The sequence below is a fragment of the Oreochromis niloticus genome, linkage group LG23 (assembly GCF_001858045.2).
Source record: "Oreochromis niloticus isolate F11D_XX linkage group LG23, O_niloticus_UMD_NMBU, whole genome shotgun sequence".
Lineage (NCBI taxonomy): Eukaryota > Metazoa > Chordata > Actinopteri > Cichliformes > Cichlidae > Oreochromis > Oreochromis niloticus.
The window spans coordinates 35,264,461-35,281,005 of record NC_031986.2 but is presented as its reverse complement, the minus strand read 5'-3'; the positions used below and the strand labels follow the sequence as shown (position 1 = coordinate 35,281,005).

Below are 16,545 nucleotides of genomic sequence, written 5' to 3'. Positions count from 1 at the left end.
CTTTGTTCATCTAAAATTGAAGACGGCAGATGCAAGTCCATGATACTGTTCCTTGGAACTGCTCGACATGGTCATTTGTCACTATCTTTCTACAGCAAACTAGATGAACAGCAGAAACCACAATTTCCAGATAAGAATCAAACTTCAGCGCACTTCTCTGAACTCACAGTTGTGAAACTTTATTAATTAGAAGGAAATACATTTTTGCAGTTTTTGCAGTTTCTAATTTAATGAAATGCAGTCTGTTGCTGTGTAGATGGGGCGTAATTACTCTGCCAAGAAAACCAGAGGTGATGTTTCATAGTGTCTCTGGTTTACAGCCATTACAAGGTGCTGTATCTCCTGTTTCAGTCATTAAGCTGTTCGATAACTTCATCAGCATGGCATTTTTTAATGCACACAGGACATCTAAGCCAAACAGTAAGACCTCCTGACATCCTAAAAATATTATAACTTTGTCACACATTGCCAGCCCTTATAGTCAAAGAACTCCTTTTCACTCTGGTTCATTTCTACTTGTTTTCTGACACTTTGTTCTGCTGTTACACTTTGAGACTCACACCACCACAAACCTCTCTCTTCTATCTAAATTAGTAGAAGTAGGCTATTTTTAGCATGTTCCTTTGACACCTGCCTAACATGTGCTTAATGACACCAATGACTTTTAAAAAAAGAGTCCCAGCCGCTAACATAGAGGAGGCAGGGTTTATGACCTATACTGCAGCCAGACACCAGGGGGCGATAGAGATGTTTTGGCTTCATTTTTGGGGAGCTAATAAGTCGTCCATATTTTCTACATTAAATGGCACAAGCAAAGAGTCACTAGTGCACCCACTGCTATGTGCTCTGTTGATCAGAAGGTAATTTCAAAGTGTTATTAAAAGTGTTAGGATGTTAGAGTGTAATGTTAGCCAGCATAATGTTCACTTACAACATTGTGCTGTTGTTTAGCTATTTCTTGTTGGCCTTCTGGAGACGGGGGGGATATGCCTGATCTGCTGACAATAACTAATCAAAATTAAATAAACCTCTTCCTCTTGGTTTTCTTATGTCAGAACCCTAACTTCAGTTTAGGAGTGAGACAGCAATGAGGAGGAGAGTAGTGGTTGAGGAGGCGGATGAAGAAGATGAGAGAAAAAATTAGAGAAAATTAAAATGTAAAAAATGTAAATGTTCAAAAATTGTGTGAAATTGATTTTGATGATTTTAAAAATTCAAATAACTGATAACTACTTATCTGATGCTGGTATATCAAATAGTTTGTTTGTTTTTTTTGTTCATCTTTGTTTATCTACATCAGCAGGAAAGCGATTAAAAAAAAGGATTCACTTTCTGCCCTTGATGATTGCTGCAGCCAACACAGCGGAAGATAACTAACAAGAAGGAAGTGATAAGTAGTTATTGGACTTGAATGCTACCGGTTATCACTTCCACTATAGCGGGCAGCTGAGTGTTGTGTGCACGACATCAGATGCAAAACCTCAATAGGCAAACAGCAGTTCAGTTACAGTAAGTGAACATCAGCAATTCAGTCCAAATTGGTTCTCAAACAAAGCAATTATAAAACAGCTGGTGCAGTTACAGTTATTACTGATGTTTCCCATCATTGTGGCTTAATCCAGGGCACATATTTCTATGCACATATATATTTCTATTAATATACTGTGGGGTTCTAAAGGGGTTCTGAATGGTCTAGATAATTTCACACCATATAAAAAATCATATAAAATATGAAACTGGAGATAATATATCCACACCTCCATACACATTTCTTCCAGCTCTCTGTCTGTGTATGACCAGTCTTTTAGAGGATAGGTGTAATAAAGAACAAAAACACTGTTGACCTGCCCAATAATGACGCCTCCTTGGTGGCTGAAGCTCAGGGGTTAGAGCAAGTCATCTGCGAAGGTTGGTGGTTCGATCCCTGGGTGCTCCAGTCCACATGCCAAATATCCTTGGGCAAGATACTAACTCCAAGTTGCTCTCCGACGAAGAGCATAGAGTATGAATGTGTGTAAATGTTGGATAGACACTTACATAGAAAAAGCATTTTAAGAATGGGTGAGGCTAACCGTGTAAAGCACCATATAAGAACCAGTCCATTTACCAGGGTCATTCTTTTCCACAGATATTTTAGCAGCCTTCTTTAAAAATATTTCCATTCATATTTTCATTAATATCATTATTTATCTTCACTGATTTATTCGTTTTTGTTATCAGTATTATTGTTACTATCCATAGTAGTACAACAGTAGAGGTGATGTTGGTATTATTACTGATTATTTTATTATTATTGTTATTTATTGATGTGTCATGTAGCATGACAGATGTTCAATGTGATTACACAGACATTATGTAGGAGTGGATAATGGATAACAGGTACTGATCTTTAGAAAACTGGACCTCAATAATTTGACAATACTATATAAGCAGTATATTTCTAACTAACTCGTTGTCCTTACAATATTTTTGTTTAACAATTATTTAACTATCTAACATATTTTGGGGTCGACTTGAAAGAAAGGCAAATATGAAAAGTAAAAGTGAGGTCAGAGGTCAAATGTGACATTTGGATGCAAGCTATAATGTGACATTTAGAATTCCCATATACTAGCGTCATCTCCTAAATGTTTCCAGCACAGACAAAGGGAGCAGAATTATAAGCAGTTTTAAAGATATAAAAGTTTGACCTTATTTGACCTTAAAGATGAGGTCAACGTTCTAATGTAATGTGATATGTAGAATTCCTATATATCAATCTTATATGGCTATATGTTCTCAATACACACAATAGCAGTGATAAACATAGTTTTAAATGGCTCTGTACAGCATTATTATCACTTCAACATTTAAATCTGTCTATTTACCTTGAAGGAGAGGTCAGAGGTCAAATATGAGATGATATTTTAAATCTTTATTTAAAGATTAAAGACTGTGTCGCCCTCTCTCTGCCGCTCCCTGCGCTACTTTCTATGTGCTGACAACAGAGGTGGGAAGTAAAGTTCAAATACTTACGCATGAGCTTCATATGTTTCCATTTTTTCATTTTTTTCCAGTATTCATATTTTTGTTTCTGTTAGATTTTTGAGTTTTTGTTGCTTTCAGTCATTTAGGCTATCATGCATTTTTCTTTTTTTATGCCCTGTCACAGAAATATTTGTTCTGTTCTTTGACCACCAGAGGAAGCCAGGTGTGCATCGGTCTGAGGAGAGCTGCTTATTGAGTCTTCTTACTGTGCAGGTCTCTTGTTTTAATCCAGGAAAAGGATCATCCCATTCTGGATATGAACAGAGGTCAAGTTAACATAGGTCATTATTATTATTTTTTATTATTGTTATTTAAATTTAATATAATTCAATTTTATTTATACAGCACCAAATCACAACAACAGTTGCCTCAAGGTGCTTTCAAAGGTCATCAGACAAAAATCACATTTCTAAATCTTGTCTGGAACCAGGCAGCAAAAAATTAGGAACACTCGAAGGCTGTCGGCCAATAATTTATTTTGTGAAAAAAAAAGCTGTTACAATCTTTCAAGTACAAGCAAGTTAACTGATAACTAAAAATATATATATTTAAAGGTTTCCTTTATTTGTTTAGGATAGCTGAATATGTTAAAATCCAAGATCATCAGTAGATTATATGACGTGGTATCAACAATAAAACAAAAATAATAATTATGCATGTAATTTGAAAGTTTTAAAAAGTGAAAAAAGGAGAAATATATAACTCAAATTATTTTCAGTGTGGAGGAGTGAAAAATGATTTTTATATCTGACTATTTAATACCAATGTGGCTTCAGTTCTGCACTTGGGTCATATAAAGCAGCGTTCCAGTGCAAATGGCATTAGAGAAAAGTTCAAGTTAAAACGTTCATATTTACACATTGGTGGGCCAGAAAAAAAGTGCTGATGTGCTGCTACTTATTATCATCTGAGGCATATCAGAACAGAAATAAGTACAAATTAATGCAGAGTATGCGCCTCACAAAACATGATTTTATCACAGCTTGCAGTAACATCCTTTGATGAATGTGGTTTTGCAACTTTCCAAAATGCAGACTTCAAGTTTTAGAATAAACACAGAATATTATATACACCCCTTTCTTACCAAAAGACTTGAATTTAAATTCAATTCAATTCAATTCAATTCAATTCAATTCAATTTTATTTATATAGCGCCAAATCACAACAAAAGTCGCCTCAAGGCGCTTTATATTGTACAGTAGATAGCACAATAATAAATACAGAGAAAAACCCAACAATCATATGACCCCCTATGAGCAAGCACTTTGGCGACAGTGGGAAGGAAAAACTCCCTTTTCACAGGAAGAAACCTCCGGCAGAACCAGGCTCAGGGAGGGGCGGCCATCTGCTGCGACCGGTTGGGGTGAAAGAAGGAAAACAGGATGAAAGACATGCTGTGGAAGAGAGACAGAGATTAATAACAGATATGATTCGATGCAGAGAGGTCTATTAGCACATAGTGAGTGAGAAAGGTGACTGGAAGGGAAAAACTCAATGCATCATGGGAATCCCCGGCAGCCTACGTCTATTGCAGCATAACTAAGGGAGGATTCAGGGTCACCTGGTCCAGCCCTAACTATATGCTTTAGCAAAAAGGAAAGTTTTAAGCCTAATCTTGAAAGTAGAGATAGTGTCTGTCTCCCGAATCCAAACTGGAAGTTGGTTCCACAGAAGAGGGGCCTGAAAACTGAAGGCTCTGCCTCCCATTCTACTTTTAAATACTCTAGGAACAACAAGTAGGCCTGCAGTGCAAGAGCGAAGTGCTCTAATAGGGTGATATGGTACTACAAGGTCATTAAGATAAGATGGGGCCTGATTATTTAAGACCTTGTATGTGAGGAGCAGGATTTTGAATTCAATTCTGGATTTAACAGGAAGCCAATGAAGGGAAGCCAAAACAGGAGAAATATGCTCTCTCTTTCTAGTCCCTGTCAGTACTCTTGCTGCAGCATTTTGGATTAGCTGAAGGCTTCTCAGCGAGTTTTTAGGACTTCCTGATAATAGTGAATTACAGTAGTCCAGCCTGGAAGTAATAAATGCATGAACTAGTTTTTCAGCATCACTCTGAGACAGGATATTTCTAATTTTAGAGATGTTGCGCAAATGGAAGAAAGCAGTCTTACATATTTGTTTAATATGTGCATTGAAGGACATGTCCTGGTCAAAAATGACTCCAAGGTTTCTCACAGTGTTACTGGAGGCCAAGGTAATGCCATCCAGAGTAAGAATCTGCTTAGATACCATATTTCTAAGATTTTCAGGGCCGAGTACAATAACCTCAGTTTTATCTGAATTAATTTAGAAGATAAGTGAGCTGCTTCTACTCTTCTGCTTACTGAGAGTCCTTATTTCTGTTTTCTCTGGGTGGACAAACAGGGTGACAGCTTGTTTAGCTCGTACCTTGAAGCAACAAAATCAAACTGGGTTTTAATAGAAAATTTAAAATAGTTTGTTTGTTTAAACTTTTGTTTAAATCAGCTGCAATGCAACCCGAGTGTTTTCATATAAGTGATAAGATGCCTCGACACATAGAGGCTTATACATGTACAGCCTTATTACATTGTGGTAAAAATGTCCTAATATTTTTTTAATGAGCATTAAGATTTTTTAACAGTTAAATAAAGTCAGTGTTTGGTGACCACCAGCTTTATGTAACTCAGTTAGCTTCAGTTTTATTTATATAGTACCAAATCAGAACAGCAGTTGTGTCAAGGCGCTTTATAATGTAAGGTAAAGATAATATATGTATAAAAATATAACTCCCTATGAGCGCTTTGGCAACAGTGGGAAGGAAAAACTTCCAAAACTTCTGGATTAACTGAAGGCTTTTCAGGGAGTTTTTAGTACATCCTGATAATAATGTATTACGGTAGTCCAGCCTAGAAGTAATAAATGCATGAACTAGTTTTTCAGCGTCCCACTGAGATAGGATATTTCTAATTTTAGAGATATTACACAAATGGAAGAAAGCAGTCCTACGTATGTGTTTAATATGTGTTTAATATATTTAATATCCTGGTCAAAAATGGTAGGTATGTAATGCCATCCAGAGTAAGAATCTGCTTACTCTGCTGCAGGTTTTGTCACAGAAACCAAAATTTACTGAACCAGCAGCAAAAGAAGATCCAAACTACGCTTCACGTTTGATAAACATCGTCATTAATTCCCTCTTTGACTGTTTTGCTTCCATCACGATAAAATCACACTTCCTGCGCAGCTCTCTCTCTCAGTGTACTCAGAGACCAGTTTACCATCAAAAATATCTGTTTTCTGCATTATTCACTTGCTTATTACGCATCAGTAACTTTGTAACTCTGTAACTTTGCTCTGCTTCACTTTAGCAGCATCAGATAATGTTCATATTTTGATTCATGGTTTTCTTCAGTTTTTCATCTACTGCAGAATATTTTTTAAGGCGGTTATCTGCTATAAAAAGCCAGACTAGAAAAATTTCCTTAACACAAAGGCATCTGCTGTGATGCTCACACCTCTGACAAAGTCAGAGTGTCAGCTTTGTTTTTATACATAGATATAAAAATATGGATATGTACTGATAAATCCATATATATATCTCAGCAGAGTTGGCAGAGGGTGAATCAGAGTGATAAATACTTAGTAGTATTAGACAACCATTGTGGGGTTTTTTGTTTGTTTGTTTTGTTTTTTAATTTTTAGACTTATCCGTAACATCTTTTTTTTTATTAAAAAAAATTGAAGCATTAATTAATGGCAGGACTTCTTTGAGCAGTCTTGTAGGAATGGAGTCTAAAAGACATGCTGATGGTTTGGAGGAAGTAACTACTGAAGTTAACTCAGAAAGATCAATTGGAGAAAAACACTCTTAATGAATATCAATGGTACTGAAAGTAGCTGTGCATACTGTTTTGTCTGTGAGATGGTTATGAGTAATTTTTTCTCCAATGGTTAAATGTTTTTTGTGAAGAGGTTCAGAAAGTCGTTACTAGTTAACGTCAAAGGAAGATAATAACAGCAGCGGGGAATCTTATCACTACATGCTAAACATGTCAACACTTGTCTTGACTTCTTTTACCACATCCTTAATTGGAGCAAGGATGCAGCTTGTGATATCTCAGTCAATCACGCTATCTTCGGTTGTTCTGGAACATTTTCACTGACTGCATTGCAACACAGTCTGTCACATTATCTACGTTTCCTCCTTCATTTCATCATTTCACATTTTATAAAAAATGAAATTAAATCTGGGTTTTATATGATCAACTTTTAGTGAGTGAATGAATGAGTGAATGATCCTGAGAAGATACCGGGCAAGAGGACAGGCAGGTGAGAGCAGTGGGTTGTTTAGGTTTCTAGAATTGAGTCACTAAGTGAATAAAGTGAATCTTGCCGTGGAGGCCGGCGTCCAGATTATTGAGCTGCAGGTGAGCTGAGCGGTGACTTGACAAGGTTACTGAAGGCACAGCGAAACAAAGAGGAAAAGGTAAGTACAAAGCATAGACATGGAAACATGAAACAGTGAGGCCTGGTTACCACCATCAGGTAGCTGATCAACTGGAGGAGAATAGATGACAACACTGGTCTTCAGTACAGCCTCGCTGATTGCCATCTATGGATAGCAGAAATAGAGAATAGAGACAGCCCTGCGACAGACTGGTGACTTGTCCAGGGTGTACCGTTTCTCACCCTAAGACAGCTGGGATAGGATCCATCGTGATAAGCCGCGGGGGGGGGGGGGGTGTAACCGAATGACAGTGTGTAGTATTTCACATCAGCTTGAAGTGGTGGCCAAATGTAATGTGACCATACTGAGTCGGAGCTTTGTAAGTCTCTCTGCAGCTTCTCTTCTCTTCTTTCATCATCTCTCCAAACCCATCCCCAAAGAGGCTGTGTCTGCTCCTAGACCCCCGACCCCCCCCCCCCAAAAAAATATTTAAAGAGAAATAATCACAAAGTCTATTAGAGCCACATGAGGGAGTTAGGCCATCTCATTGGGATGCCTCCTGGGTAGGACTGCCACGATTAGTAGACTAGTCACGATTATGTTGACTATCAAAATGTCGACGACTTATTTAATAGTCGATGTGTCGTTTGAAGCTTTGTAAAATCCTGAAAGACGCAGGGATAAGTAGTAGGATTTAAGAGAGTAATAATGGATTGAAACAGAAGATGGCAGCAATGCATCTACAAGGATGCCAGCTGCCGTTAAACGCAGAAGAAGAAGAAGCAGTCTCCAGTATCATAGCTGTGTCCAAATTCAGGGGCTGCATCCTTCGGAGGCTGCATTTGTAGGCCGATTACGTTACAGTGATGCAACGAAGACTGTCCAAATTTGAAGACTCCGACAAATGCGGCCGACAAATGCGTCCTCCTTTTCCCCAGATTTGAAGGATGGCTCAGGTGTATTCTTCGTGGCCCAACCTATCCCAGAATTCATAGCACGACGCAGCCAATTCCAGTTTCCAACAATGGAAAGTGGAGTTATATATGACTCCTATAACTCTTTCTGTGTCACAAAATAAACTTTTAAGATTTTCTCAGGCAAGGATGTAGCTGTGTAAACTTCAAATATCTGCTTGATTTATCAAGACATAAAATATTTGCAAAAGTGCTGCGACGTTTTCAGAGACGTCTGTTACCCACCAGCTCGATAGGTGACCGGGCGGTCAAGGCTCACTAGAGCCGGCGAGAACAGCGGACTCCCGGCAAATTGTTTTCAACCCCCCCGCGGTCTTTCACTACTCAGGTTAAACATGATATATAATTCACTTAGATAACTTAAAAATGTTAATGTTTTCACACAGCTGAATAAACATCAAACAGAAAACTGATTAAACAGAAGTGTGAGATGGTAGACAATTTACTCCAGTGTCCTGTTATATTTTAGATAGCGAGGAGCAGACGGCCGAGTTTATTAAACTCCACCGAGACAATCTGCAAATTTCATTAAAAGTTTAATAAACTATCATCTTGTCTTTATTTATAGTTAGCACGTACCTTAAACACTTCAAGCTGTGATGATAGTAATATAAGAGCAGATGCATGCTGGTGCAATAAGCCGTAGGTTTTACGACCAATGGATGCATGATCTGATTAGTCGACTAATTGCAAAAATAATCGGTGACTAGTCAACTATCAAAATAATCATTTGTGGCAGCCCTACTCCTGGGTTCCTCCTGGGCAAGGTGTTCCATGTATGTCCCACCAGAGGGAGGCCCTGGGCGACCTAGGGCACACTGGAGAGATTGCATTTCTTTGCTGGCCCGAGCTGCCTATTTAAATAGTTCAAACACCAAATATACCTTAAACTGTGATCATAAAAAAACACCTTAATATCACTTCAGAGTTTACATGAATATTAATATTTAAAAATTAGGCTCGCAGCTCAGTCCACTCTAGCACAGCTGGCTGCTGGCAGAGCCTGCAGGAACGCTGGGGGCTCTCCTCAGCTCTTTTCTAGGTGGGTGGCACAGCTGCCCCTCCAGTGGTCCTCCCAGGGCTCTCGTGCTCTGGGGGGCCTCTAGATGTCTGGGGGCTGGATCTCATCCATGCCTGCTTCATGTCTTGGGGGGCAGGGCTATGGCTCACCACACCCACTATCAGATAGTTAGATGGAGGAACTGTTGGGTTTATCTAAGCACAAACCCTGCTGGAACGTATGACAACCAACTGCAGCAGCAAAACAAGACACAAGACAGAGCTCTTTGTGTATTCACTCGCGAGGGAAGCCGACCAAGGTCAAGCGCTGCTCCTTCCACTTGAACCCCGTCAACCTCGGACGGACTCCCCGTATCGCTCCTTTTATTGACAACAGTGATTACATGAATATGCATAGTTCCATTAACACATGACAATCTCAAGCAGGCATGTGTGTGTGAGCAAAGTATACGCCTGTCTGCGTGTGTGTGTGTGTCAAAATATGAGCCTGTGAAAACTGCTCAGCCAGGCCTAACGATGTTTTACTATGTTATCTGCAAAAGGATGAAACTCCCAAGTTGACCAGTGCCAGGAGCCTCCCGGGAGAATAGTGGGAGTCCTCCTTGCAGCAGCCCAACTAAGACAAAAGACTGTTGTAACTGAAAAGATATAGAGTGTGTGTTCCGCCATACCATATATCACCAAACAAGATGCAACCTTCCCATGAACTTAACATGTGTATGAGGTATGCTGAAACAGCAGAAGGACGTGAACGTCCACCCCTCTCATGGTGCACACAGTGCACACAGAACCTTAGCAGACCTAAATAAGGATGATATTTTATCAACATACAAACGATTATATATCTCTAAGCATAAATGATTATATGTTTCTAAGAATAAATGATAATCTTAAGTTATCACTCTCACAGGAACCTTTTGAATACAAGTACGTTCACGTGCAGAGGTGCGTGAGCATCAACTTATCCAGGTTGATGCTGTGGTCTCCCTACTGTGTTGTTCTCTTTTTGCTTGTTTTCTTCTTTTTCTTCCAGCAGGTGATCCAGCGGATTTTTAGTCTCCTTTCTCACTGTCCCTCTTCCCCTCTATTTCCCTTTCCCTCTCCTTTTCTTGAACTTCTCTTCTCTACGTTTTTCCCTTTCCAATCCCCCAATCATGTCTTCTCCATTTGTAATAACTTAAAACTTAAAATAAATAACTAAAAATAAATAAATAAATAAATAATAAAGATCAAGTGAACCAGTATGGATAAGCCGTAATGTTCCACTTGGAAAAATAAATGTGTTGGGCATTTCTCTTGGCCTTCACACAATAATTCTGATTGCCACAGTGCCGAACGGGACAGGCAAAGAAAAGAAACAACCAAAAAACAGAAAAATGCTAACTTGTACTGACACTTTTGGATAATGTGTAATGAACTAAAATGAGTTTCTTAACAAAGCAGATGAAGCAGCTTTCACATACACACTCAGTGAAACACTCGTGAATCATCTCAGTAATGAAACCTGCATCTCAGCCGTCATCTTGGTGACTTCTGACCTCTCCTTCAAGGTAAATAGAAACTCTCTGAAGGTTGAAGTGACAATAATGTTATATATGTTCATTACTGTCATTGTTCGTATTGAGAATATATAAGCATATACGGAATGATATATAGAAATTCCTGGGAATGCTGGCCTCTTCTTAAAGGTCAAAAAAGGTCAAACTTTTATAAAATGACTTTTATCTTTAAAACTCTGCTTATAATTCTGCTCCCTTTGTTTGTACTGGAAACATTTAGGAGAAGATGCTGGTGTATGGGCTATCACATTTGACCTCTGACCTCACTTTTGCCTTCACATCAGTATTATATAATAATCTGAAGTTATTGAGGTCCAGTAATTTAAAGCGCAGTACCTGTTATGCATTAAATAATTTCTTAAAAAAATAAATAAATACATAAAAGAAAAAATAAACTGAAATTTTTTTTTTAAATGTTTTCAGAAAAGTCAGAAACAGGTTCCAGATGTTGTTGAATATGACGTATGTTATCTCTGTGATGAGACACTATTCTCGCTTAAGTGATATTTTCTGTTAGTATATATTTTGGTGTGGCATTTGTCTGCATGAATCAGGTAGTCTTTGTATAAGAGAAAAAATGATTTCAAATATAATATAATTTTATATTGTTCATCAATTGGTGACTCTGTAGTGATGGGTCGGTCGCGAACGAAGTGGCTCTTGGACCCGGCGATGCGAGCCGGCTCCTTATTGGGAGCCGTGGGTTTTTTTTCCTTTCTCTTGCCCTCTTGTTACACTCACAACAGCAGTAGCACACGAAAAGAGCAGGAGGGCGAGAGAGAGAAAGAGAGCCGGGAGCAACAACAAGAGACAACATCATCACATTAGAAAGGTATGGTAAAGAAAATGAGTGACACCAGGAAAAGAAGCAAAATCTGGAACCATTTCAATTTTATTAACAATGCAAAGGCAGAGTGTAGAGTCTGCAAGAAAAGACTATCATACAGAGTAGGGGTGTCGAACTCCAGGCCTCAAGGGCCGGGGTCCTGCAGGTTTTCGATCTCAACCTGGGTCTACACACCTGAATCACATGATTAGTTCATTACCAGGCTTCTGGAGAACTTCAAGACATGTTGAGGAGGTCATTTAGCCATTTAAATCAGCTGTGATGGATCAAGGACACATCTAAAACCTACAGGACACCGGCCCTCGAAGCCTGGAGTTCGACACCTGTAATATAGAGTCTGTTTTGTTAACTCATATGTTTGCAATGACACTGAAATAAAGGAAATGAGACTGCAGCTTGTCAGATGCATTTTTATTTCCATTTTTTGGTCACAATGACAAAGCAAGCAGAGAAAACCACTTCAAAATATTTAAGTTTCAGTATGCAAAAGCTGAACTTTTACACAAAACTGTTTCTGTCAGTCACAGTTTTGTTGATCCATTGAAGGTATTTCCTGACGTCGGTGTAGACATTGGGATCCTCTGGGTAATTGCAGATACCATTGTGGTTGTAAGAAACAATGCCAACAGCTAACCCGTCACACACCAGAGGTCCCCCAGAATCACCCTGTGAGGAGCAAAGATTTAAATTTTTCAATTTAAAAAAATTATTCTTTTGTTAATGGAACACAAGTTTAATTTCCTGTGAAACCAGAACACATACCTGACAGAATCCTTTGGTTGTTTTGTATCCACCTGCACAGATAACGTTGGCAGGAACACCACCCCACTGGTCCTTACAGACTTGTTTGTCAATGACAGACACGTCCACCACCATCAGCTCATCAGCAGGTTTATTATCATCAGTTTTAGTTTTTCCCCATCCAGCCACCTGACACACTTGGTTTTCTTGAAGGTGTATTTCAGCAGGTGGAAGCTGAATTGTTTGTACTCTGCCATTTAGCTGAACTTTCTGAGTCAACTGGAGACAAACAACATAAAGTAAAAATGCCAGTTTTCATATGATTGCTCTTTTGTTGCATTGTAATTAGAATAATAAGACAGCAAATATGTCATGTGAAACTGTTGTGAACATGAACATGCACTTACTTTAAGGAGCATGATGTCATCACCCAGTCCAACCCGTTGATAATTTTCATGGATGATTTTGTTTTCAATCCTTATTTTTTGATGATTGCCATTCTTCAGATTGTGGTTGCCAAGAACAACGTGTGTGGGGTTGCTGAAGGAGTGATCATTGAAAGGAAATCAATACATTTTCTAAATGTGTTTCATTGACATGAGTCAGGGATTACAGCAGAAGATGTTTGATTACTCACGAGTCATCACAGTGTGCAGCCGAGACTACAAAGTCCTCCTTGATGAGAAATCCTCCACAAACATGTCGACCATTGTTGTCCTGCACAGAGGCCATGTACTGCATCGAGTTCTCTGGGGCTTTTTCGCCATGTATGATGTCACTTCCATGTGCTGAAAAAAGTAAAAGAACAAACTAAAGTAGTTAACGCCATACTAAATGATCAGAGAATAATAACAAAACTTTCTTACCAAGCTTTCTGACGCATGCCAGAAGATGGAGGAGCAGGATTTTCTGCAGACCGAGCATGATGCCAGCGAAATGGTTACCATGTGTTTGTAGGAGTGTCGAGGTGAACCTTTTATACAGCAGTTTGTCTCACTGACAAGTATGATTACAATCAGTCTTAACTTACCTTCTAACCACATTCTTAATGCGACGCAAGTTTTCATGTTTGGAATTTACATGATCTTTTTTATCATGATTAAAGTGCCTCATGAGTCTGAAACACATTTGTGTGGCTCAGTCATCATCATATTAGCACCATTTGCAGCTTGCTTTGACTTTTTTGTAATTTAAGACTCTCTTTTTGGACCTGCTGTTTTCTTCCAAATTTATAAATTAAGTGATTTTTGTTGGATCTAACAAACCAGAAAAACCTGCTGACAGCATTTTCAAAGCTAGATGACATGAGCGTAAAGCTTTTGCCAGCACAGAGAGACATGTATACCTAGATATATTAGTTGGCTTTCTCTCGTGTGAATCAACCAGTTGCTAAATTTGCATTTCTGACGCATATTTGTGTAATATCAGTTAACTGCTTACTAATTAATGATCAATTATTTAGTAAGTACGTCAGCAAATGTTATCCAGCCCTATGAAAACAGAAGTAAGAGCATTAGCAGATTTCAGTTTTGTTTTGTCAGTGTTTCCTCTCCAGTTGTTGCTCATTGAACAGTCACGTCAAACTTCTGTCTTCACAAAAATTAAGTCTGGTTTGCTTTCTGCTTATAACTGCTAATACCAGAATATGGTTTTGAGCCAGTAATGCAATATGCATAATTTTACTTCTCAATTTCTTCCTGCAGATGACACCAAGTTGATAATTGGGACTTGTTTCATATTACTGCAAACTTCCTTATATGTAATCAGGCCCAGTGCACCTGAGAGTTTCATACTAATATAGCTGGTGGATTGACTTTTGGAGGTTTGGAGGTTTTGGAGGTTTCTATATAAAAAGATGACCTAATGTGCTTTATTTTTACACTGTGTTGCATGCATTCTTAAGCAACATCCAATCTGACAACGCAGTGTATAATCAATAAGCAACAGATTGTAGCCCAAAGTGTCCTTCTCCCCGTCATTTTTATTTTTGTTCACTCAGTTCAGGATTTGTTCATTCCAGGCTTGTTTTCTCTGATATTTCACACAGCAAAGTAAAGAAGGCAAACTGAAGACTTAACACAACTAAGTGAGCTCAGTGCAGCAAACTAGATAAAACACAGAAACCACAGGATTCAGATAAGCTGTCGTTATAGTTACTTGAACATCATGTACGCACATACTGATCTTTCACTTCTGTGTTCACATTCAGAACAGTTTCACTTATGCTGATGTCTCAGTAACTGAGTGTTTGCACTATTAATCTGACTTCATTTCTGATCTGACCCTGTAGACGGCCTCATAAATACAGGGCTCTAGACTAACTTTTTGACATGGGCGCACCGGTACGCCTAACTTTAAAAATTTAGGCGTACCGGCACAAAAGTTAGGCGCACTCAAATTTTTCAACCGCATCGCTTAACACCGCAGTTTTACATGTGCACTTTCTTTGGGGGGGAAGTCCATACAGACAATATTCATTTCTAAATTATTAACTAACAAACTTGTGCTTAAATTGCTTTGTCAATATTGTAGAAAATGTTAAACTTAATCATCATCTTGGCTCCTCTGACGACCTGTTTGCTGCTGCCTGCTGCTGAAAGGCAGTGGGGAGAGGGGACACTTGGGCAGTGCATTTATTGCAGCATATAATGTGTTTTCTGGATACACTGTGGTTTTTCAGCATTCAAAGATTGATGGCACCGTGTCAGAGCTGGCTATGAATTTCAGACAGATCAGGCCTTAACTTAACACAAAAGTTATCAATAGTTCTTTTCATCTTTTCTTATTACCCACAGCTACATCCATTTCTGTCGGGCCTAGGCTGCTCACTAGGGCTGGGTATCATCACTGATTTCTATAATCCATTCGATTCTGTACTCAAAGTCCTGATTCGATTCAGTTTAGCCTCAGACAGTCAGAAATATTATAATTCTGATCATTTATCAGTACTGATACATGTGAGACTTCATCAGAATTGTGAACATCACAGCAGATGCCTTTGTGTCAAAGTAACTGAGAATAAAACACAGAAAAACATGAAGGAGATTTTCCTGGTCTGGCGTTTTATAGCAGATAACCTTAAAAATATTCTGCAATATTCTGCAATTTTGCATAATTTTAAGAAGTTTAAATTTCTTCAGTATTGAACAGCAGAAATTAGGCTTTCTTGTCCGAGGTCATTTAAGTGAAAAAAAGAAAAAGAAAAGAAAAAGACTGCGGCTGACAGCGCTGTAAACAACGGTAGACTGGTGGGTAATAAGCGAATGAGTAATGCAGAAAACAGAGATTTGAGACAGGAAGCTGTTCTTGAAGTACACAGAGAGAGAGAGAGAGAGAGGGAGCTGTGCATGAAGTGTGATTTTTATCGTGGTGGAAGCAAAACAGCAAAAGTCAGAGGGAATTGATGACGACATTGATCAAATGTGAAGCGTAGTTTGCTGCTTCTTTTGCTGCTGGAAACACAGCGCGGACCCGACGCATCAGAATCGCTAAGCTCCGACAGCGTGTCCGTGTTCGGGCCGTGGGGTGAGAAAGCCGAGAAAGACAAAGCTGATTCTGATGCGTCGGGTCCGCTCTGTGTTTGTCTTTGTGTGGAATCCGTTAATGAATTGATATGGCTTTATTCAAGCTACTCACCTCTCTCTTCCACCTGCACTTTCAACTGGACCACGGCCAATCAGAGAGGTCCCGCCCCTGACTATCTCTGATTGGTTTAGTCCACGATAGGGGTATAATGTGTGTCTGTTGTTGACCACACCGAGAGTTGCAGAGATTTTTTTTTTTTTTTTTTTTTTTTGTTACCCGAAAATATTTGGTCGCACCGGTGCGACCAAATATTTTTTTTTAGTCGCACCACTGAAAACCTTGGTCGCACTCTAGAGCCCTGTAAATATCTTTATAAATGTTGTATTATAGTGTGAGTCTGAAACCCCTATGTGGTGATTTTCACACAGTATC

At 38.9% G+C, this 16,545-nt stretch overlaps 1 protein-coding gene across 2 annotated transcripts; it reads right to left on the bottom strand.

The window, feature by feature from the left end:
* Nucleotides 1-12,247: 12,247 nt before the first annotated feature.
* LOC100695763 (anionic trypsin-2) lies at nt 12,248-16,286 on the bottom strand. 2 transcript variants are annotated; one of them, XM_025902867.1, is made up of 5 exons: nt 16,225-16,286; nt 13,226-13,376; nt 12,996-13,128; nt 12,610-12,867; nt 12,248-12,513 (listed from the first exon to the last, which is right to left on the bottom strand). In XM_025902867.1, exons 2-5 carry the CDS (start codon nt 13,327-13,329, stop codon nt 12,346-12,348), a joined length of 663 nt encoding a protein of 220 aa, XP_025758652.1. In that variant the 5' UTR covers nt 13,330-13,376; nt 16,225-16,286; the 3' UTR covers nt 12,248-12,345. The 2 variants fall into 2 exon arrangements, with proteins under 2 accessions (XP_025758652.1, XP_005478806.1); XM_005478749.4 differs by lacking the exon at nt 16,225-16,286 and adding an exon at nt 13,455-14,940.
* Between the last annotated feature and the right edge of the window lie 259 nt (nt 16,287-16,545).